This window comes from Chionomys nivalis, chromosome 25 (assembly GCF_950005125.1).
Source record: "Chionomys nivalis chromosome 25, mChiNiv1.1, whole genome shotgun sequence".
Classification (NCBI taxonomy): Eukaryota; Metazoa; Chordata; class Mammalia; order Rodentia; family Cricetidae; genus Chionomys; species Chionomys nivalis.
Genome location: NC_080110.1, coordinates 33,531,889 through 33,554,090, shown reverse-complemented (window position 1 = coordinate 33,554,090; position 22,202 = coordinate 33,531,889). Strand labels below are relative to the sequence as shown.

At 36.6% G+C, this 22,202-nt stretch overlaps 1 protein-coding gene across 2 annotated transcripts in view; it reads right to left on the bottom strand.

Moving 5' to 3' along the window:
- Usp15 (ubiquitin specific peptidase 15) overlaps positions 1-22,202 on the bottom strand; it is a 92,011-nt gene that overhangs the window by 7,148 nt on the left and 62,661 nt on the right. For both annotated transcript variants that reach the window (XM_057757530.1, XM_057757531.1), the window contains 13 exons: positions 13,349-13,522; positions 9,849-10,007; positions 9,490-9,714; positions 7,343-7,426; positions 7,159-7,253; positions 6,875-7,066; positions 5,143-5,258; positions 4,699-4,971; positions 4,242-4,312; positions 3,652-3,767; positions 3,054-3,203; positions 2,218-2,321; positions 87-175 (listed from right to left, as the gene is read on the bottom strand). In XM_057757530.1, the coding sequence (XP_057613513.1) occupies positions 87-175; positions 2,218-2,321; positions 3,054-3,203; positions 3,652-3,767; positions 4,242-4,312; positions 4,699-4,971; positions 5,143-5,258; positions 6,875-7,066; positions 7,159-7,253; positions 7,343-7,426; positions 9,490-9,714; positions 9,849-10,007; positions 13,349-13,522 (1,848 nt within the window). The remainder of the gene's footprint in view (positions 1-86; positions 176-2,217; positions 2,322-3,053; positions 3,204-3,651; positions 3,768-4,241; positions 4,313-4,698; positions 4,972-5,142; positions 5,259-6,874; positions 7,067-7,158; positions 7,254-7,342; positions 7,427-9,489; positions 9,715-9,848; positions 10,008-13,348; positions 13,523-22,202) is intronic.

Below are 22,202 nucleotides of genomic sequence, written 5' to 3'. Positions count from 1 at the left end.
CTCTGTAGAGCAGGCTGGCATCTGTTAAATTTGTATTACCCTGTAAGCTGCTGGCCCATGAGCTCAGAAAGTAAAGGCATACTTACCACAATTTGGTCTTCAGACGCAGTGGAGACACTACTGTCATCAAAATAGTACCACTTTCCATCATCTTTATTTTTTGCAAAAGCAGTATCTAATGAAAAAATATAATTACTTCTATGACTGGAGTATCTATGGCTTTGGGGGGGAATTCTCAAAACTCTATAATCACCTACATAAGAAATATCTACTAAATGACATGATAATCATCTATATCAGGCATAATATATATTCACTTTATTTGACAAAGGCTTTTAGAATAGTTTCTAGCAATTGAAAGGCTAAGACATACTTTTTTCCTAAGATGAAACTTGTGATTTTTTTCAGAAGAGGAAAAATAGCATTATTTTTTTTTAATTAACAGGACAAAACCTGATGACAGCTAATGGTAATTACCATGCTGCAGTAACTATGTGACCAGGAGCAGTGCTATGTACTGTGCCCACACTAAGGTGTTCCCATTACTCTTCACACTGGAAATAGAGAGACCAAGGCTTCCAGAAGCAGACTTTGTTAAGGCACTGTAGCTGATATGCAGCAGAGCTAGAACTTAAAACCAAGACTGCTTCTGCATCGAGAATTTCTATTTATTTAAGTTTTCTATGATATTTTCTTTTCTAAGAACTCTACTTAATCTGTACTTTTTACACATTAGAATTTCTTCTGTCTTTAACGACAGAACAAGAGAAAGATAAAAAATACAGCGACTTCATTATCTGTACAGACCATCTACTTAAAACTCCTGTGTGCTGACAGAGCACTTGTCAACAAGGTCATTCACTTGCGCTGGCTTTAATGAGCTTCCTCTGTGCATCCCTCAAACCTGTCTTCTGCTCCTCCTTCCACCCACTAGGACTCAGTACTGAAGAGCTGTGCATGTCCTCGTTCGGTACTCTTTCGAGGATCCACCAACTCAACAGTATTATGACTTTGTTCTGTCTACCTTCTTAAACCTGCTGAACTCATTTGAGGGAAGTCTGCTGTGTGTGGTGAGTTTGCTACCTGAACTCAAGACAACTACAGTATAGACAATGCACTTACAGAAAAAACATATTCTCAGTCTTAAAGAAAATATATAATCTCAGATTAAATAAATAATAAATAAGTCTTTGAAAATAGTAGCAAGATAAGTCTTTAGGGAGGATTATTAAAAAGTCATGGTGAGAAAACAATAAAAAAATATAGCCTGACAGTAACTATAAATAGTCTCAAATAAATTGGAATTTGGGTGAAATGAATATACTTTTAGAGAAATGGAAAAATGTTCAAATATACAAATAAGAAAAAGAAAACTGCCCAGTAATATTATAATAGTCCAACAGTGACATAAGTAGAAAATTTTATGGGGTAAAGTCCATAGTTTGACAGAGAATTCTAGTATGCCTGATGGATAATTACTCCCCACATTGTTCTGATGATTGCAGGAAATAAAAAATCCAATCTAGCTTATTTATAACCATAAGTTCGATCAAAATGAAATAATAATAATAAAAGACTCATGAATGAAATTGTTAACAGTCCTTATGAGTCAACTTTGCATTAAAAATGACAAAAAGACAAATTCAAGAATGAAAATCTGCCACAGTCAACCTGAAGGACGATCTGGCACTTTTGTTAAGAATGTCCCTTCTGGGTAGTTCAAAGGAATCCACAGCTAACATCATCAAAAGTGACATTTCACAGTCTTAGAGTAGTAAGGAGTTAAATGTGATTTAAGTGGCAAGATACAGTGGAACCAATTTAAATCACCAGTGGTCAAAGCAACAGAATAAACAGGCATGCACCGACAAGATTAAGTCTAAAGTCTCAGGAAAGTTACTAAAAATCATTAGAAAGTTATTAAAATCATTGCTTATGTTAACACATGTGCATAGTCTACAAGAACACAGCACAGATATGTTAGCAGGAAGAGAATGAAGAATGGGGAGGGAAGCACCTGAACAGACCTGGGCTTTCAGTTGAGGAGGATTAATTAATTCCTTTAGAACTGGGTTTTAAAATAAAACTGATTCATTCATTTACAAGGTATTGAACAATGATTACATGCAAGATACACCTGACATTTTATTTACTTTAAAAAGTATGAACTATCTTACAGGAAAAACTACAGATGGGAAAAATGATAAAACAACTTACAATGTCCACCTCCCATCCCTCCATAGTGGTTGGAAACAGCAATCAAGTTATAGCGGCAAGGGCCTGCGTTTGGATTAATTAGAAATTCTGACATATCCAAGTCACTGTTAAGAAAGAATTCAGTTAAGTTATGCTTTCGTTAGAACTAATGAAAATCTTTTTCTTTTAAAACAATAAATTCTAGTGTCTTCTGTTAGTACTGACTCTCACATATGCACATACACACACAATCATTAATACAGCATCTCACACACGCAGACACCCCTCATACAAGAAATTACCTAGAGATAACCTACCAAGCAAATTATATACTGAGATTTGAGTGTTTGGAAATCCTTGTCTCAAAGTGATAACTTGACAATAAATGTTATTCTGATTAATGTCTTCATGCTAACACATTTAATTTATAGTGTGCCAGCATTTTTTCAAGATGAAAAGTGAAAAGCAACTTCTTCATGAACACTCAAGAGCTAACAGCCTGGAGAGCCCACTGCTGCCGCTTTCCTCAGCACGTACACTCGCTAACTGTGCTCTCCACAGATGGGTGTGGCTCCCACCCTCAACAAAGAAGCATCTTTTGCTGCAGAAGGAGATCACTTTCAGTCGAAACTGGTCAACATGTAGAGACAGAAGGTCTGTGGGGGCGCTTGTTTCCAATGAATACAGTCACAACAAATTGTGAAATAGCGATCCTGACAAATTATTAGAACTAGTTGAAGCTTCAAGGCTTAAACTGGTCCGATTATATCTGACATTTACTACGATAAAACAGGACTATCATCACATCAGTTTGAAAAAAGAAGATCCAATGCTTACTGAATACAGTTTAAACTTACCTGATGGGAAAATCAACTAACGTATCTAACTTGTCTCTCATGTATCGACTATAGGAAAATCGTTTGAGATGCACCACAAGTACTGGAGGCAAGGACCATAAATCTAACTTCTTTGTGGCTTGCTGATGTTCTTTACAATTTGGACAATACCTATAGAGAAGAAAAAAGTAATAAAGCTTGACAGAAGCACAAACAAAAGATCTGTATTAATGAAAACTACAAATCAAAAATCAATGTTTACTAAGTTTTACATTTTATCAGTGAGTAATTACTGTACACTTAATATATGTGAACATGAAAACAATCCCTCGTTATTTTTACCTCATACATTTTTCAGATAAGCTTAATCATTATAAATATATAGATAAATACTCAAAGAAATGATGAAAGTGGTTATTAAAGAAAAGGCAGTCATGAGAGCAAAGGTAACCATTGTAATACTTTAAAAGGGGTATCAGCACTCCTCTTTAGACTAGAACTTACTATCTAATGATCTTACTAAAAATTTAAGGAAGCTTATTTAATATTTTGCCAACATGACCAGAGTAAATCTTTAAAGAAAAGGAACTAGACACAACCATCTAACGTCTTTTCTCACCAGGGGTCTTCAGCACCGAGTTTTTCTTTTGTTGTAAAGAGCTCAATGCAGTCTTTCAATTTCACGAAGGGTTTTTTTGGAGGTTTATATTCCACACTTTCATGTTTTTCAAAATCCTAAAGAGAAGCATTTCTCGAGTTCAGAGAACAAACGAAACAGAACTCAAGCATTTGGTGACTTATCTTACTAAGAATACTGAAAATATACCAGCTTATGAACAAATAAGCACACAGAAAGCATGTTTAAAACCAACTTTTTGCCTTAAAAAGTAAACAGGTTCATGATTTCCTTTTTTTTAATGGTTAAAAATAAACATATTTGTAGAAGCAAGGGAGAAGAGAGGAGTAAGGGCCAGCTGTCAACAGTCACGCAAAGAGAAAAGTAAGGCCAGCTGTCAACAGTCACGCAAAGAGAAAAGTAAGGCCAGCTCTTAACAGTCATGCAAAGAGAAAAGTAAGGCCAGCTCTCAACAGTCATGCAAAGAGAAAAGTAAGGCCAGCTCTCAACAGTCATGCAAAGAGAAAAGTAAGGCCAGCTCTCAACAGTCATGCGAAAAAGGCAAAGACGGCCCGGAAGGAACGAGGGCTCACCTCGGCAGCATTCTCATCAAAGTATCTCTTTTTCAAATCAGGATCCCAGTCCAAAGCCAGAAAAGATCTTTCTAAGGTGGAAAAATATTTTTTCATGAAAAATGCTGTAAGCTTTAGTTTTAAAATAAATAAAATCTCAATGCCAACATATATACTACAGAAAAGAAAGAGCAATTTCTTTAAAGGACTATTTTCTACTTGCACTAGGTGATCAGGGCAAACACTAACAGCTATTTCCAAGTCATTGAATAATCTCAGCATTAAAAAAATAATAGAAAGCTAAAACATACATACAGTAACCTCATTTTAGTATCATTTATTATATGAAGACATTAAGGCTTTTATTCCTTATAGACAAGTATTTATTTTCATGACAGGTCTAAATTTCATGTCTACACCTAAAAATACTTTGTTATGCTGAAGTTCAGTGTTCAAACTATTTCTCACAGACACTCACCATCTAGCCGAAGCTGCCTATCATCAAATCTTATATGTCTGGTGTCATCTTTGATGTAGTTGATATCAGTGTTGCCTAAATTGATGAACTGGAATGTAAACAGTCGCTTTTTGTGTCCCGTGAGTTGACCTTTGCAAGTTTCTTCAGCACACAGTCCGTTCTCAGAGTCGTTGTCACCCCCAACCGAATCTTCAGACTGACTGTTGTCGTTCTCGGAAGGGAGCTCTTGATCCTGGCTGGACTCGTCATCTGGTTCATCCGTCTCCATCTCACCTTAGCGTTTAGATAAGAGTCTTTACATTAGCCATACATTACATTTCAAAGTAGGTATTACTTTTCCATATCGACTCTTGTGTTTTAGCTTATTAATTCAGATCTCAACCTTTTCTTTGGGGCAATATTGTCTAGGTCAGAAGTGTTTAGAATATGACAAGAAAGTCTTACTTGGTGAGCCCTCTTCATGTATGCCATTTGGGCCATTCCCATTAATATTCTGGTCCTCACAGCAACGCAGGGGTCCATCAGTTTCCTCGGTTTCAGTAGACATCTTCACATACCGGCTGCAGTAAAATCAGGCAGCCAATAAGCTTGTAAAATTAACTTTCCATTTTACTTAATAAACAATTTTAATTCAAACTCTAACTTAGCACTCATATAGTAAAGCTGGATAATAATTTATATCTGGGTTGCTTTTAATATAACAAAGTGATTTACTTCTAGAATTTTTGCTTTTTACTGCTGTTGTTTTTGAGAAAGAGTATCACTGTGTACCTGCAGTCGGCTTGGAACTCTCTATGTAGACCAGGCTGGCCCTGAACTAGCTCTCCTGTCTCTGCCTCCTCAGTTCTGGAATTAAAGGAATGTGCCACTACACCCGGTTGCATGTTCTTTTCAATTTTTTTTTTAATTTAATTACATTTTTGTTTATCTGTGTGCAGATATAGATTAGAGGACAAACTTGTAGCTTCTGGCTCTTTCCTTCTACCTCATGGGCTTCAGGGATTGAATTTAGGTTTTTGGGCATGATGGCAAGCATCCTTACCTACTGAATCATCTCATCAGTTCTCGTTTTTCCATGTTTTATATGTTAAAAATACAGCACAGTAGATCATTTCTGAACTTAAAAGTTAGAATTTTATAAATGATGCTCATTACCATGCTGTCTATTGTTGCTAGGAACACTTTTATATTTGTGCAATGTGATTTTCATAAATGGATCATGAATTTATAATGATTTGGTTTATAGAAAATAAAAAGAATGTCAGCCATAAGGATAAAATAAAGGTCTTTAATTGTATTCGTCATACCTTATTTACTTGAAGACTATAAAAAAAAAATCAGCTGGGCGGTGGTGGCGCACGCCTTTAATCCCAGCACTCGGGAGGCAGAGGCAGGCGGATCTCTGTGAGTTTGAGGCTAGCCTGGTCTACAAGAGCTAGTTCCAGGACAGGCTCTAAAGCTACAGAGAAACTCTGTCTCAACGCCCCCCCGCCAAAAAAAAAAAAATTCATAAAAGAAAAAAAAAAAAACCAGAGTATGTGGAGTACTATCTCACCATCTGCCACAAAAGCTTATTCTTTTAAATCCACATGCATTAAAAATAAGGACCATTTGACATTTATTATGATTTCTAGTTTGTTCTTGTATTACATTTATTTGCCAACTAAAAGTTCCAACAGTAAACTTTTGGTGTAAAACAGCTAAGAATTCATGTTTCTGGATTTGAAATAATCTCAGTTGTGTATTTTATGTGAGCAAGTCAAGGGACTAAATTGTGATTTTATTTTTACTTCATTATTGGGGGTGATAGTTGAGGCACTCTTTGATGTAGTCCAGAATGGCCTCAGATATACAATATAAAAGAAACAGGATTAGAATTCTTGATTTTCCGGCCTCCACATCAAGTGCTGAAATTATAAGTACACATCCAACCCCCGCCCATGCTGCGGGGCCCATGCTGCGGGGCCCATGCTGCGGGGTCCATGCTGGACTGAGGTCACAGGTGTTCATCACTGCTATACCTGGCTGCCATCAACTTCCTATCAGTTTGGTTTGGTGTCTAAGAGTAACAGAGATGTGTGTAACACTCTGTAGTACTTGCACAACGACATTCGTTAGCTATTTTATATTTTATTCTCATGTTTATTTTGCATAGTTCAGCTTGTTCGGCACTCACCACATTCTCAAGAGTAGAAGATTATAGAGTTTATCTTCAGTGTTGTTTCGTGGTACAGCCATAAGAAAAGGCTGACCAAACAGTGAAGAGCCAGTATGGTGGGTATAGCTTGAGTGTCTGAATTTTTCTCTTAGGCAAACAGGAATAACCACATGTTCTGTGTCTTCTGTCCTGTTGATGTTAATTTCAAACCTACAAGGGCGGGAATGACCATAAGTTTTACGTTAGTTCTTTAAATTTTTTATCCCCCCCAACAACAGACTGTAAATGGATATTATACTTACACGTAAATGTCATCCCGCTCCATAATACTACTGAGGTTCTCATCCATGGCAAATATCCTGTGAAATCTGTGATTGTATATGTCAGTGACGATCATCTAGAAGGAAATAAATGTCTATTAAGCTGGTTTTACAATACTGAGAACCAAACCCCGATTTCCATACTTCAATCTCAGAAACATCTCACCTTATCTGCAGGCACTCCTGACAAAGCAGACAACGCTGTACAAAGATCTAGTATATTTCCAATTTTGGGCACAATAACTTTGTACTAAAAAACAAACAGAAATTGTAATGAATCTATGGCACTGGGAAAATACTCAACATTCAAGTGTCAGCTCCTGGATGATAATGTCCATCACGAGGACTTCCTAGCTGTACTGTACGCTGGTTCACTGAATCAAAGACCTACCTTAGCCCACCTCCTGGACCTGTCACCACAAAGCTGTTTCTGGGGTCTTACACTCAATAGGTTACTTCTTACCTCTTTTTGATTATTGTACAGATTTCTAGTCCTTAGGATGCTTTTCTCTCTACTGTCATGATATCATTCACCTAGACTCCACCCTCTTATTATTTTAACCACCCTGCAACAAAATCTTTATGTTTTTACCGCTCAGTTCTATTTTCGTTGAACTGTGATTTGAATTAAGAATGACTCCCATATGCTTATATGTTTGAATGCTTAGTCATCAGAGAATGATGTTATTTGAAAGGATTAGGAGTTGTGTCACTGGGGATGGGTTTCAAAAGTCCAAGCCAGTCCCATTGTGCCTCTCTTCCTGCTGCCTATGGATCTGGATGTAGGGCTCTCAGCTCCTTCTCCAGCACCATGTCTGCCTGCATGCTGCCATGCTTTCCGCCATGATGACAATGGACTAAATAAACCTCTGGACTGTAAGCTAGTGTCAATGGACTGTTTCCTTTAAAGAGTTGCCGTGGCCATGGTGTCTCCACAGCAACAGAGAGATATTAACTTTCTCATAGAGTTTGTATATGCTAAGAGAGCTTCTCAAACCTCAGCATTGGTGGGCTACAAATCAGAGTTCAGTTCAACAGTTGCCAGTTGCTTCTGTGGGTCACTCCCTTGCTCAGCACGCAGTAGCTATTTGAAATCTGCCCCATTTCTTAGCATTTTGTTTCCTTTCTCCTTTCACTCCCTGAAGAACACTTCACCTAGAAAACTGAAGCCTCTTTAAGTAGGAAAGTCTGGCTTCCTGTCCTTTACAAACCTCAAGTCCAGAGGTCGTTTTGGTCCTGTCTCTGAGACTACGGGAAGATAGAGATCTTTCTTCCCATGCACACCTGACCCTAACACCTAAGAATGCTATCTTTTGCTTTTTTTCTTTTTTGACACCTAAACTCCTTCTCCATTTACTTTAACTTCATGTGAGTACCAAAATATACACAAGTCTTAAAAAATTAACAAACAAATCCCTAAACCAAAATAGTCCTTTACTGTCTTTCCCTACCAATTCCCCACTTCCTGGCGCTCCCTGTGTCACTGAAAACTCGAGCGCTCTCACTTCAGTTTAAGAATGTAAGTTTAACGAATACTGAGTATCTCCATCTAGAATTTCCTCATGTGCCCTAAACGGTGCAACTCTGAACACAAGTGCAGGTGTGCCTCAATCCTTCCATCACTTTGAAAGAAGGAGCTGGTAGTTTTAAGAACACTGCGTAGACACTATTCTTACTAAGAGTAAAATAAACTCCAACACTTCGAGCATCAATGGCAAGAGAACTCTGTTCAAAGGACACCTTTCATACAGTTCTACTTCTATTATGTACCAACAAATTTGAGATATCTGGCTAGAACCCTAACTTAGGAATTTATAGCAAACAATATAAAGCAGGAACCAAATCTACTCTGTTTAGGGACAAAGGTAGGTTTCATTCCAGCACCCACATGGTAGTTGACAAACAATCTGTAACTCTAGGCTAGGGGAGCCAATGTCCTCTTTAGGCCTCACCAGTACCAAGAACACATGTGGTATACAGACATATATGCAAGCAGATACATATATACATAAATTTAAAAATTGATAGAAAAATAGAGATATTAATATTGCTATTAATCTTTTAAGCAAATACCTCAAATTATAAAACAAACATCTTGGTTGTCTTTTATGTGAGAAATTTCAAAGTTTATTTTTCCTATGACATCCTTCAACTTTCCATGACTCTAAAAAGGTATAACTTCCAGAGGATTTGGCTTATAAAATCTATTACACAATAAACTTTATTATTAGATTGTGCTGGAGAAACCAACAGGTTTTATGTTAGTCATATCACTAGTTAAGTAAAATTAACAAATAAAAGGTCATTACTTACTTGCATAGGTTTAATAAGTGGATCCATTCTAACTAAATAAACTTCCAAGCTACGTTCTTTTTTCATGGGCAATGGAAGTGTCAAGTAGCAAAAAGGGTCAAAGGTTACTGAGATCTTAGCACACTCAGGACACACTAAAGTAGATTTGAAAAGGCCATGAAATATATCTACTATGATAGAATCATTTCTTTTCAAATGGTTTTCCCAGGCTTCTTCAGCAACCACCTACAAGGAAAAGGAACACAAGTCACTAAGAGGTGTGAGAAAAGTTTGTAACAATGACGACAACAATAGCAAGAAGTTCACTAAGATCTGAGAAAACTCACAATGGCGACATTAATAGCATGGAGTTTACTCACCTTATCCGGCCTGCCATCAGCATCTTTTAACTGTATATATGGTTTTTTCCTAATTCTATTCAAATCCTCATGTAATCCATCTAACAGGAAAGCTAATAGTTCTTGGCAGTCTTGCTGCTGATATCCAGAGAACTGAGGTGCAAATCGTCCTACCTGTGTCTGAAAGAAAAACAAAACCACAAAATCAGATAGACAGGATTCCTTAAAAAGCACACAGTTATTCTCATCATTCATATGTTTATGCATGAGAAATTACCTATTTATTACTTATATGCCTCCAGTCAAATTTGTGACACATTTTAATAATCTGAAGATATGTTCCATTTAAAAATCGGTTACCTGATGTATGCAACCCCCTCTGGTGGGGGAGAGGCTATACTGCCTTTTAGTTTCAGCATCGTTTTGTAATTTTTGTCTTATAATTATGTTTTATTCTTTATACTTTGTGCTTTCCAGGTAGGCTACTAGTGTATAAAACATTCCTCAAGGAGAATGCTAAGGTGTTGGCTAGAGTTCATAAACACAGTGAGTGGTAGTGTACTTTATGGGAAAACACAATTAGATGAATTTTGTTAAGCAATGAGTTATAGTGTTGGTTATGAAAACAGTGCTAATGTGTCAACCGTACAAAATAGGGACTTTTCACACAGATACAGACAGAAGATGAAGAATGCATTGATTAGTTAATGAAAACGTGACCAAAGGCTTGACGGAATCAAATCCTGGATTTTCCCTAGGAATGTGGTTTTGTATTTGTTAATTTAACATTATGAAAAATAACTTTTGTGAAGAATGAAAAATGATTGTATTTATATAGAATAGGAATAAAGACAAATATACCCACTCTCCACAGACATACAAACACAGTTTATTTGTTTTTGTATTTCCAGTAAACATGTGATAAGTCTTTATCTGGGACAAAACAGACCAACACATGGGCTTTCTAAAAATAGAGCTGGACATGGTAACAAGCCTGTGGTACCAAAACTTAGGAAGCTAACACAGAGGATGCTGGAGTCCAGAAATTTGAGACCAGCCTGGGCAATATAGCAAGAATCCATTGTAAAACAAAATAAAATGAAAAAAATATATACATACATAAAAGAACTCTCTCTAAATATATTGATCATTGACTTGTTATTAATCAGCACTTCACTATTTACGGAATTTGGCATCACTTATATAGATCTTCCTGTAATGACTGGCAGACAGATAACAAGGGACAGGCTTTCATCCTAGCTATATTAATAGTGTAAGCATTATATACATAGAAGTATATCTCTAAAAGCATTCTGAAACAACTAAGTTTTAGAAAACATTGACTTGAGAAATAAAATGAAAATATGGTAAAATTTTATATAAGACATTGTGAAACACTGGAGACTTAAAAGCTAGTAACATTTTACTAAGTCACTAAAGAAAAACTATAAATTTCTCATTTGGCCATTTTTTAAAAAGGACAGTTGGGTGGTGGTGGCACAAGCCTTTAATCCCAGCAGTCAGGAGGCACAGGCTGGTGGATCTCTGTGAGTTTGAAGCCAACCTGGTCTATAGAGTAAGTTCCAGGACTGGCTCTATAGCTACTAAAATACCCTATCTAAAAAAACCAAAAAACCAAAAACAAATAAAACAAAACAAAAACCCTACCAAACAAATGAAAAAAGAGAACAGGTCTGAGGGTCAAAAGGCACATTACAGTTCATCTACAATTTTCTTTAGTCTTTACAGTACGAGAATTTTTAAAAGGAATACAATCTAAATCATAGAACGAATAAGGTCTGATAATTAATAGGTGTACATGTACATAAAATTTAAAGAGAAAAAAAATCTAGCAAAATGAAACTGTTGAGGGTTGGTTAATCTAGAGAAGTCTGCCCAAAGTTTAGAATGGGAAAGAATAAATGCAGAAACAGTCCGATTTTTTAACTGCTTCATATTTTTACTTGAATTTGTTCTTAATTACATTTATTGTTTATGTGCACACACATAGTGCTCAAAGGACTCATTTATTTTCTTAATCATATATTTAATTTTTTTTTTTTTTTTTGGTTTTTCGAGACAGGGTTTCTCTGTGGTTTTGGAGCCTGTCCTGGAACTAGCTCTTGTAGACCAGGCTGGTCTCGAACTCACAGAGATCCGCCTGCCTCTGCCTCCCGAGTGCTGGGATTAAAGGCGTGCGCCACCACCGCCCGGCCTTATATTTAATTTTTTAAGTCTTATACGAAAATTTTGCTTGCATTTTCTTTGTGCCTGTGGAGACCTCCCTGAAAATGGAGTTACAGATGGTAGGTTGATGTGGGATGTCTTTCTGTATATGTGTTGCTTTTATTGGTTAATGAATAGAGTTGTTTTGGCCAATGGCTTAGCAGAGTAAAGCCATGTGGGAAATCTGAGCAGAGACAGATAGAGAGAGTAGGCAGAGTCGAAGAGACGCCATGTAGCTGCCAAAGGAGAAAGATGCCAGAGCCTTACATAGTGATACATAGACTAATAGAAATGGGTTAATTTAAGATGTAAGAGCTAGTTAGAAACACGCCTAAGCCATTGGCCAAACGGTTATAATTAATATAGTTTCTGTGTGATTGGGTCAGGGCAGCCAGGAAACGCAAATGCAGTCTCCATTTACAGTGGGTAGCTACTATGTGGGTGCTAGGAACTAAACCCTGGTACTCTGGAAGAGCTGCCAGTACTCTTGAATGCATAGCCATCTCCAGTTCAGACTCATTTGTTAAGAACTGGTAGATAATTAACAAGATATTCTCTAGTAGATGGTCTACTAATGCCACTTACCTGTAAAGACTATGGCTTACAATAACTGAGTGTGAGATCTAAGAAGTAACTACCTCATACATACACACATCCAAGTGTAAGAACCATTGAAAATATAATTTGCAGATTAGTTTCATTCTGATTTTTTAGAACAATCTACAATAACCATAAGGATAAGCTAGATTACTGAGACTTAATGGCATGCCTGAGAGAAATTCTTTGCATCACATAAAATATTCATGTAGGGTTTCCAGAGTCTGAACCCTTTTAAACCATAATGTCTCTTTATTTGCTCGTCTTATTATTCCTTCCCTCTATTGATAGCCTTATTCATAAAGATTTAATTTTAATTATGAGTGTGTGAGTTTGCATGTGAGTGCAAACACCTGTGGAGGTTAGAAGAGGGCATCAAATCCTCTCCAGCTTGAGTTACAGACATTTCCGAATGACCTGATGTTAGTGCTGGCAACTCGTGTGCTAAAAACTTGGGTTCTCTGGAAAAGTAGAAGTGCTCTTAACCTCTGAGACATCCCTCTCCAGCCCATTTCTAGACATTAAGAAAACAAAAGCCGAACAAAAAGTCCTAACCACCCATCCTGTGCTATGTCCTGAAGTTCTGTATCAAATGGGAGACGATGGAATGGGACTTCATCCCTTTCACCTGAGGATCCCACCTGCCCTCGCCCCAGGGACAGGAGCAGACATGCTGAGAATAAGTTTACCATACTAACCTTAAATGCTCTAGGAGTGACGTAGCTAAATTTTCCAGACCACATCTGTTTGATCAGCTCAGCATATGATTTAGCTATTTCACCTCTCATTCCTAAGGGATTGTCAAAATTCAGTTCTTCTTGGTACTTATCATTGAGGAAATATTCAGTAAGTGGAGGTGTGTTGCTCAAACACTGCAATGAACAAAATATATTTTAAAGTAAAAGTAACCACATACACAATTAAAAACATCAATTTACCATAACACATACAGAAAAAAAATCAATGGTAACTGTCAAACACTCAAATGAGGCACTCATATTATTCATTTCCCAAGCTTTCAATCATTTACTTAAAGTAAATAAAAATACTAATGTTTGTTGCTGCAAAATCTGCATTAATTTTAACCACAGCAAACTACCTGTTAACTGGGAGAGAAGCTCAGAGTTTTCTTTCCTTCTTTTACTTGATTGGTAGAAATTATGGATTGTCTAATCATCCAGGCACCTGCAAATTAGCCTGAGTAGGTAAAAACTGAGATAGTGTGCACGCGGAAAAAAAAAATCACTTAAAAGAGGTACAGATGGTTCGTGGTATCCATGGGCTCAAATCAATTAAAAATAGGAAAACATTTGGGGGGGGGGAACCACATTCACACTGACCAAAGTTGTTTCTTGTCATCACTCTTTAGCCAGGACAATGTAAAGGCATTATAAGCAAGCCAGAGATGACTGGAAATCTACAGGAGGACATACTCAGGGTACGTGGTAATATAAGCCACATAACAGAAAACACTCTGTGTGTCTGTGGGTTTTCAGACCAATACCTCATGGATACCAGGACGACAACTGTACTCACTGCTTTTGCAGGTAGTGCCTTACCATAAAGGAACTGTTTTCAAACCTGTCTGTGGCTGGCAGCAGTGTTTAGAAAGGGTAGTACTGACCAGTAACCTAGGAAGACAAACTTTAGGCAGACCCTGGGTGTGTTCTTTTGATAGCTCTAATAACAATCCAATTTTCTTTCATGAAAAAAAGAAAAGCTGCAAAAGTTCTCTACTCTTAATCTGAATTAATTCCTGAAGAAAAAAATTTTAAAAGATGGTAGAAACACAACTCCCCCCAATATTTTACCTTATGATGGAATCATTTTAAACTGATGATGTATATAATCTGACCTCAGTAAGAGCCAAGTTACTTTATTAAGGAATGTTTGAATATGCAATGTGTCACATACGCATACAATCACATAAGTCATACAAACGGCCATATATATCTGTTTGTCTTGGAGTCCAGTGACAAAAGTGCTACATAAGAAACCGCTGCTTGCATGTAACTCTTTAAAAACACCACTTTGTTCAGAGTCTCAATCAATATTCATGGAAATCAAAGCTTTGGAGAAATAATGTGCAACTAAGTTAAATCAGCTTTGGAGCTCTGAAAGGTTCAGCTTGCTGGGCTCATACAGGTAATTTAAATTAAGAGCATATTACGTAGTCTGGTCAAAAGACTAAATAGGCATATTCTACTTTTAGTTCTTTCAAGTAAATTACGATACTCGTTTTTTTTTAAATCAACTTATGTTTGCTAAGTAATCATAATTATCTATAAAATCTGAATGTAGTCTAAATTGGTAGTCTAGCCCCACCCCTCAAGATGAAGATGGAAATGTATTAGTATCCCGGCTGGAGCTGACTATCAGATCCTCCCCTCTTCCTAGCTCATCTAAGAGGCTTGAGAATATGGACACCTGCCATGGCTGAGCTCCACCCGTGCTCTCATTGCACTTCTGGTTGTGAGACAAGATCTGTGAGGCTGGCCTTGAACTCATTCTGTATCACAAACAGGCCTTGAACTTCTCATTTCTTGCCTTGGTCTCTAGAACAACTATGATTACTGACCACTACTAGGTTTAGTCATTATTTTATGGTTCGGGTTGGGCTCTGCAGGTCTTTAGAGTCCTTTACGTTTGCCTACAGTATAGAAACAGGTTTTGTAGTAAGAGAGAAATACATAGGGTAAGGAAGGGAAAGAATACTGCCTGCTTGTTCTGAAGTCCTTTTATGCTTCAACAATCTTATACTCCACTTGAGTTTCATTTTCTTCTTTTGTAGGACATTTTACTTTCAATTATAAACCCCGCAATGGAGGAAGGGTCAGGCAATAGAGAACACATCAGAACACAGATGTGGCCACCTTGCAGCATCCTCTGATTTACCATAAGTAGGAAAAACACAAAACAGAAAATTAGGCTAAGAGGCAGTCACAGCAACATATAACAACTAGCACCAGTTCCAAATCTTCATATTTGACTTGGTCAGGGTTACGATAATTATTATACAAAAATCCAAATTTATAGCGTTTCTAAATTGCTAAAAAGTAAGTGGTGCAAACATGAATAATTTCTGAACTTTATTTTTACTAAGTTATTCATGGTTTGTTTTGTTTTGTCTTTTTGAGACAGGGTCTCTCTGTGTAGCTTTGGAGTCTGTCCTGGAACTAGCTCTTGTAGACCATGCTGCCCTCGAACTCAAAGAGATTTGCCTGCTTCTGACTCCTCAGTGCTGGGATTAAAGGTGTGCACCACCACTGCCCGGCTCATGTGTATTCTTAACTTATAAGACCTTCCAAATACAACTGAAAAAAAAATGTTAACTCTCTACCAGTGGTCTTTTATCTATGTTTAATTATGTTACTGCCTTGCTATAAAACCTTTAACAGGTAAGAGAGAGGGCTCAGTGATTTAGAGCATTGGCTGTTGTTCTTCTAGAGGGCCTGAGTTCAGTTCCCAGCAACCACATGGTGGTTCAAAACCATCTATAGTGAGATTTGATGTCCTCTTCTGACATAAAGTTGTATGAGTAGAGTACTTATAAAAAATAAATCTTAAAAAAAAAAAAGGCTTGGCAGTAGCGGCACACACCCTTAATCCAGCACTTGGAAGGTAGAGGCAGGATAATATCTGTGAGTTCGAGGCCAGTGTGGCCTACAAAGTAAGTCCCAAGACAGCTAGGTCTGTTACACAGAGAAACTCTGTCTTGAAAAATAAAAAACAAACAAAAAACCCTTTAATAACTTCTTACAGTCATACTAGAACACCAATTCGTAGACAAGTCTCTTATTCATCTATGTCCTTGACAATGCCTTTAATTACTTTGTTCACTGACAGTCTCTTAACTTCTATGCTTCCTCTCAATACCTAACGTGCACAACTTCACCTATCTGAAAACCTATCTTCATGCCTTATTAGCTCCATCATCTAAATGAGATCTGGGTGTCCTGCCAGGAATGTGTTTTCAGATCCTCAACAATGTTTCCTGCTGGGCTTGCACACTGCTCAGTTCACTTTCCCTATAGCACTGGTTTTACATATATTGTAACATCGTTGCTAATCTAAGTCACATGGGCTGTAACTTCCATATCTGTAATCTTCAGCACTGAATATATCACTTGGCACTGGTCATACATAATAAATACATATGTTTAATAAAATGTTTTGCCTGTATTTACTAATTTATTTATTCTCTCAGTTTTTATTCCTTTCTCTCATTATTTAACACAGAGCACGCAATTTTTGTCTAATAAAATCTTAGCACATGTGGTAAGTATATATTTGCTTATAATGAATGACTTCAAAAGCGCCCTAAAACCCAAGGATGAAAGCAAAAGGACAATATGTACTGAACCCATTTCACCTTTATGTCTGAGCTTTCTCTTGGCTTTGCAGTGAACCTGTTCTGATCCTCTAGACCAGTTCTTACTTTCACAGGGACACAAGTCAGTTTGAACAGTACTGCCACACTAAAGAATGAAATACAAATACTCTTAATACGTAGGGGCCTGGACTACTTATGGAGATGTCATAGTTCTGTTTCTCTAACAACTTATAAAATCACATGAATACAGAGATCCAACAGCTAGCCAACCATGTTACTAATTACACAAATAACATTAGCTTAAATTCTAAGCGATGTCAGAAATTTCTCTAATCTTCCAAGTATCGGTACATTTACAAGTTGTGTTCTTTAAATCAAGTAAGGACCAGTTACTATAACTTTGGGTACAAATTTCAAGACAGAATTAAGGTCAAGCATCCAAGTGTCTCTGTGTCACAGGTGCCGTTCAACCATGTGAAAGCATCATTTGGGGAGAAAAGCAGCAGCCAGTTTGTCAAGCTAGGTTGTGTTGCTGTTTGATGTGAAATTATTGTATCATTTAGTGTTTTCATACGATCTTATCTTAAAATGAGAAAAGTCTTTGATGATTGAAATAGGATGCTTAGACTGGCTGCCACTGCACATAATGTTCTAAAGAATAACTCCTTTTTAATGTGTGTGTGCATGTTTCTCTATATTTAAGTGAGGAAATTACCCTCTTAGACTTAAAAGATGCTAGGAATACTAGATAATAGAATATGGACTAACAGTCTTTCGTATCGTATGTAACCTAAACACGTCCTTGACTGTACAATTAAGTAAAACTTTAATTTCTTAACATATATGGTCGTTGTTAGCAAAACCAAAGCATATATGAGCACATTATAAGAAAAACCAGATGTATGTATTAGTAAATGCACTAATTTCCTTACATTCAGCCAACTGACACTGTCAAACATCAAAATCAAGAAAGTTAGATCTTCTCATTATTTATAATAAAATGGGGCCCAAATATGAGAAAATGATTTGATATTAAGACACATGCATATAAAATTTCCCGAGATATGGTTCTATTATATAGCCAAACTGAATATAAAACCCTGATCCTCCTCCCTCAGCTTTCCCAGTATGGGAAAAAAAAATCATAAAAATCTTAAGCCATGTTTTGTTTTAATTATAATTGGGTTTAGAGTTTGTTCCTCAAACGAAGGTGAAATTTTTTGAAGATGATATTAAAGATAAAGTAATACCATGCTTGATAATGTCATTATGAAATTACTATCATGTACAAATATCTATACTAATTAAAAATAAAGTAATAAAGCAGAAACTAGACAAAAGAGTTTTTTGTTTGATTGTTTTTCGAGACAGGGTTTTTCTGTAGCTTTGGAGACTGTCCCAGAACTAGCTATTATAGAACAGGCTAGCCTCGAACTCACAGGGTTCTGCCTGCCTCTGCTTCCCGAGTGCTAGGATTAAAGGTGTGCACCACCACCTGGCACAAAAGAGATTCTTAATAGTATCTTTAACTCAATGCAAAAGAGGAAAAAGTAAACAACTTATGTTAATGAATAGGTAAGGTACTTGGCAACCAGGTTACATATTTCTATATTTAAATATTAAAAACTGATTCCATGCAAGGTAACAGTGTAACATATTGTCAAGAGCAACAGAAATTTGAGGATGAATAATTAAATTTCATATTTGGTGTATATATGGTAATCTTTTTGCCTTTACTAATTTAGCTTTCATGACAGAGTGATGGGAGACAACTCATGGCTGAGTATAAAAGCTATTATAGCAAGTTCCTGATGAGGAGAAACAGTCAGAAAGATGATGGACACAGGACAACACGCACAAGACTCAGCATGGAGATGGAGGTGGACAGTAAGTGTCACCCCTAGCCAAGGAGCTATTGACAACTGATAACTGTTAGGGAAGGAGAGACAGTCTTCTCTAAGTGAGAGTCCCTGACAAGTGGCAGGCCACACATTCAGAAATATAAGGGCAACATAAATTGAACTGAATGAGTTTAACCAACAAACAATGAAAAAAGAAACGACACAAAGTTCCCTGGATCTGGAAGAGTTGGCTGAGCAGAGTGAACGTGATCAAAACACACTGCACAAAATTCCCAAAGAACTAATTAGAAATAAATACATGATAAGGGGGAGAAAAAGAAATGACAATGAGAAATGACTGCTCAATATCTGTTTCTCAAAGGGGCTATATGTCCTTGTATATTTTATACTGGAAACTGCAAATTTATTATTATTCAATTTAAATTAGGAGTCTTACTATAACCCCTTAGTTTAATGTAGTGAACGAGCCTTTGCGTGCACTCCTTGGAGAGCTCTCTCACACACAGTGCCCCACCTTAGTCTACCAAGGGGTAATTAGTATTTATTCCTTCCTCAGGGAGAACTTTGTACTTCCAATTCGCTGACAGCATCAATGTGTTAGTCACCATTGTAGATCTAGCACAACGCTGGCTGAACAGCCCAAGAAAGTGTTAGCTGAATAACAGTATCAAGTAGAGACCAGAAATGGTCCTTAGAACATTGGGAGAGGAAGAGACACAAAAGGACACAACTTACACCTGCTTATAATAATATTTATCCAAAAGTTAGATATGTCCAAAAAGTCCTGGTTTTTTTTTTTTTTGTTGTTGTTGTTTTTTTTTTTGAGACAGGGTTTCCTCTGTGTAGCTCTGGATGTCCTGGAACTTACTCTGTAGGTCAGGCTAGGCTTTGATCTCAGAGATCCGCTTGCCTCTGCCTCCTGACGGCTGTGATCAAAGCTGTGCATCACCACAGCCCAGCTCAAAAAGTCCTCTTAAGGCTTAAAGAGGCATTATGTAAGCTTCAGAATGAAAGAAAATGATGACTGTCAAAGCCTCAATATCTACAAAACTACATCTATATAAGTTAAAACTATTTTTCTAAATCTTTAGCCAGGAACCAAGCAAAAATTCTACTGGCATTCTAAATACTCAAATGTCTCACCTATTGGGCACTCTGCTATATAGTTCAATGTAAATAGAACTTTATCCACTGCAACCCTCAAGAACAGTAAAATAAATACAGAACACCAGGTATTTTATAAAGAATTATCTAAAACTTAGCCCAACATCCTAAAAACTAGAATACTATGTGAAATGTTTAGTTACTTAAATGATGGATGCACTGCACCTAATATTTCTTGCTATATGCATACGCATATCCTTTCATAAATACACTAGTATTTGAAAGTAAAAGACTTAATCTTTCACTAACTTATGTTCTGGCTAATTCTCTGAAAAAACTTTTAGGTGACGTATGTTGAGTCTTAATAAACTTCTATTTTATTTATTTTTTCATTAAACTGAAGAACTCAAAATCTTACTATACAACCAAAACCAAGTCTGAAAACAACATATGAATAATTAATAGCCATCCCATAACTTGCAATGAATCTGGAATTTCCCCAGTACCTGGAAAATAGTCAAAGTAATCCCCTTCAAAAAGAGAAAGTTGTCTTTTGTAAAGCTGAGTGTGAACCACTCCCTCTCTGCTCAGGTGCTCCAGTAGCCCAATTCTCAAGTGCTCATGTATGCTCACTACTTTAGTAAACCGGTAACTAGAACAGGAAAGAAAACACACTTAATTTTTCATTACCTAAAGCTTTTGAGTTTTGCAACTTATTCTGTAACTGATCAAAATGAATGTCACTCAACACTTTTTAAAAAACAGCTACTCCTTCAAACTGAAAATAAAAACCTAATCCCAATAAGGGACTTGCTTTTATTTTTTTCTTATGATTTTAAAATAAAACCCAAAGTAATATATGCTTACAACCATTTTAGAATATTCTCAGGTAACGTTTTCTAAATTTTAAGTAGAGTGACTGAAGACTCCTTTTTTACTTCAATTGATTTTTGTGTCAACTGTTGTCCTCCTTGCTGTGACAACATTATGAGCATTTTGAATGACACTCTGTTCTTACCAAAATACCTGCCTCCAGCTCTTCACCCAGACAGCAGCCACTGGGAAGCCTAAGGCAAGCATCCATGAGATGAGCTACACACATAGGGCTTTGTCAAGGTGATTAAAAAATGAGTCTTTTCATAACTTGATACTTTTATTTTTTTTTAAATTTCTTCTAGAAAAGCAAGATCTCAACACCTTTGAGATAAATTCTAAGGATCCCTACAAACTTACTTTGTGAAGCAAATACAATTATGGCTCTTTTAGCTTTATATTTATATTTTCCAAGCTTTTCAAAAGAGAACAAATTTGGGCAAATAAAAGCAGATATACTTTTCTTCATTTATTTCTTGCTCTAATTATCCCCCCCTTCAAGTAGTCAATATGGTATGGGCTACCTCTACTGAAAACACTGGGATCTTATATCAAGTAACCCCCTCCTCTGCCTGCTGCCCTACTTCACGCTGTCTCTCATCTTTTCGAGGTGGGGTCTGGCTATGATTCAGGGTGGCCTGGATATCAGCTTCCTACATGATGACAAGAGCCTGCTACCACATCCAGCCTAGTGAACACATACTCAAAGGGAGTGTTCTGGTCAGGTAAGGATGCTGTTTTTACACCATCACTGTTAGTGCGACTCCTAGGTTGTGATAGGGATGAAACCAAACTTCACTGAATGTCTCACTTTATTCCTTCCTCATGGTGTTTCTTCACGTTGTATCAAATCCAATAAAAAATTATCATCAAAGTTCTGGAAGTATGACAATTCATAACATACATTTTGTTGGGTAGCAAAGAAATATTAATCCCTTTCCTCCTCTTTCATCTATAAGATTTAGAAAGGATAATCTTAAATTTATCAAAAATATTACTTAAGTAAGTATGCCCCTTCCTTACTTTAAAGTATGTATTTACCCTACAGATTATTTATAGCAAGTACATCCTTTAACTATGGATGTCTCTATCTAAAAAAGTTGTCATAATTCTTTTGAACAGCACAAGAAACTGAACATTCATACTGAAGAGCACATGAAATTGAATAGAGGATTACTTCTGAATGAATATGTACAAGTCTGTGATAAACTACACTACCAACAAGGCCATAAGGCTATTACAGACTTTAGGTATAGAGTATTTTAATCAAGTTTTAACACTACTAGGCCTCCACAGCAATTAGCTAATTAAAAACATTCTTAGCAATAGGCTCTTCATTAGTGATTTCTATTTATATATTTTATGAAAACAAGTAAAAAC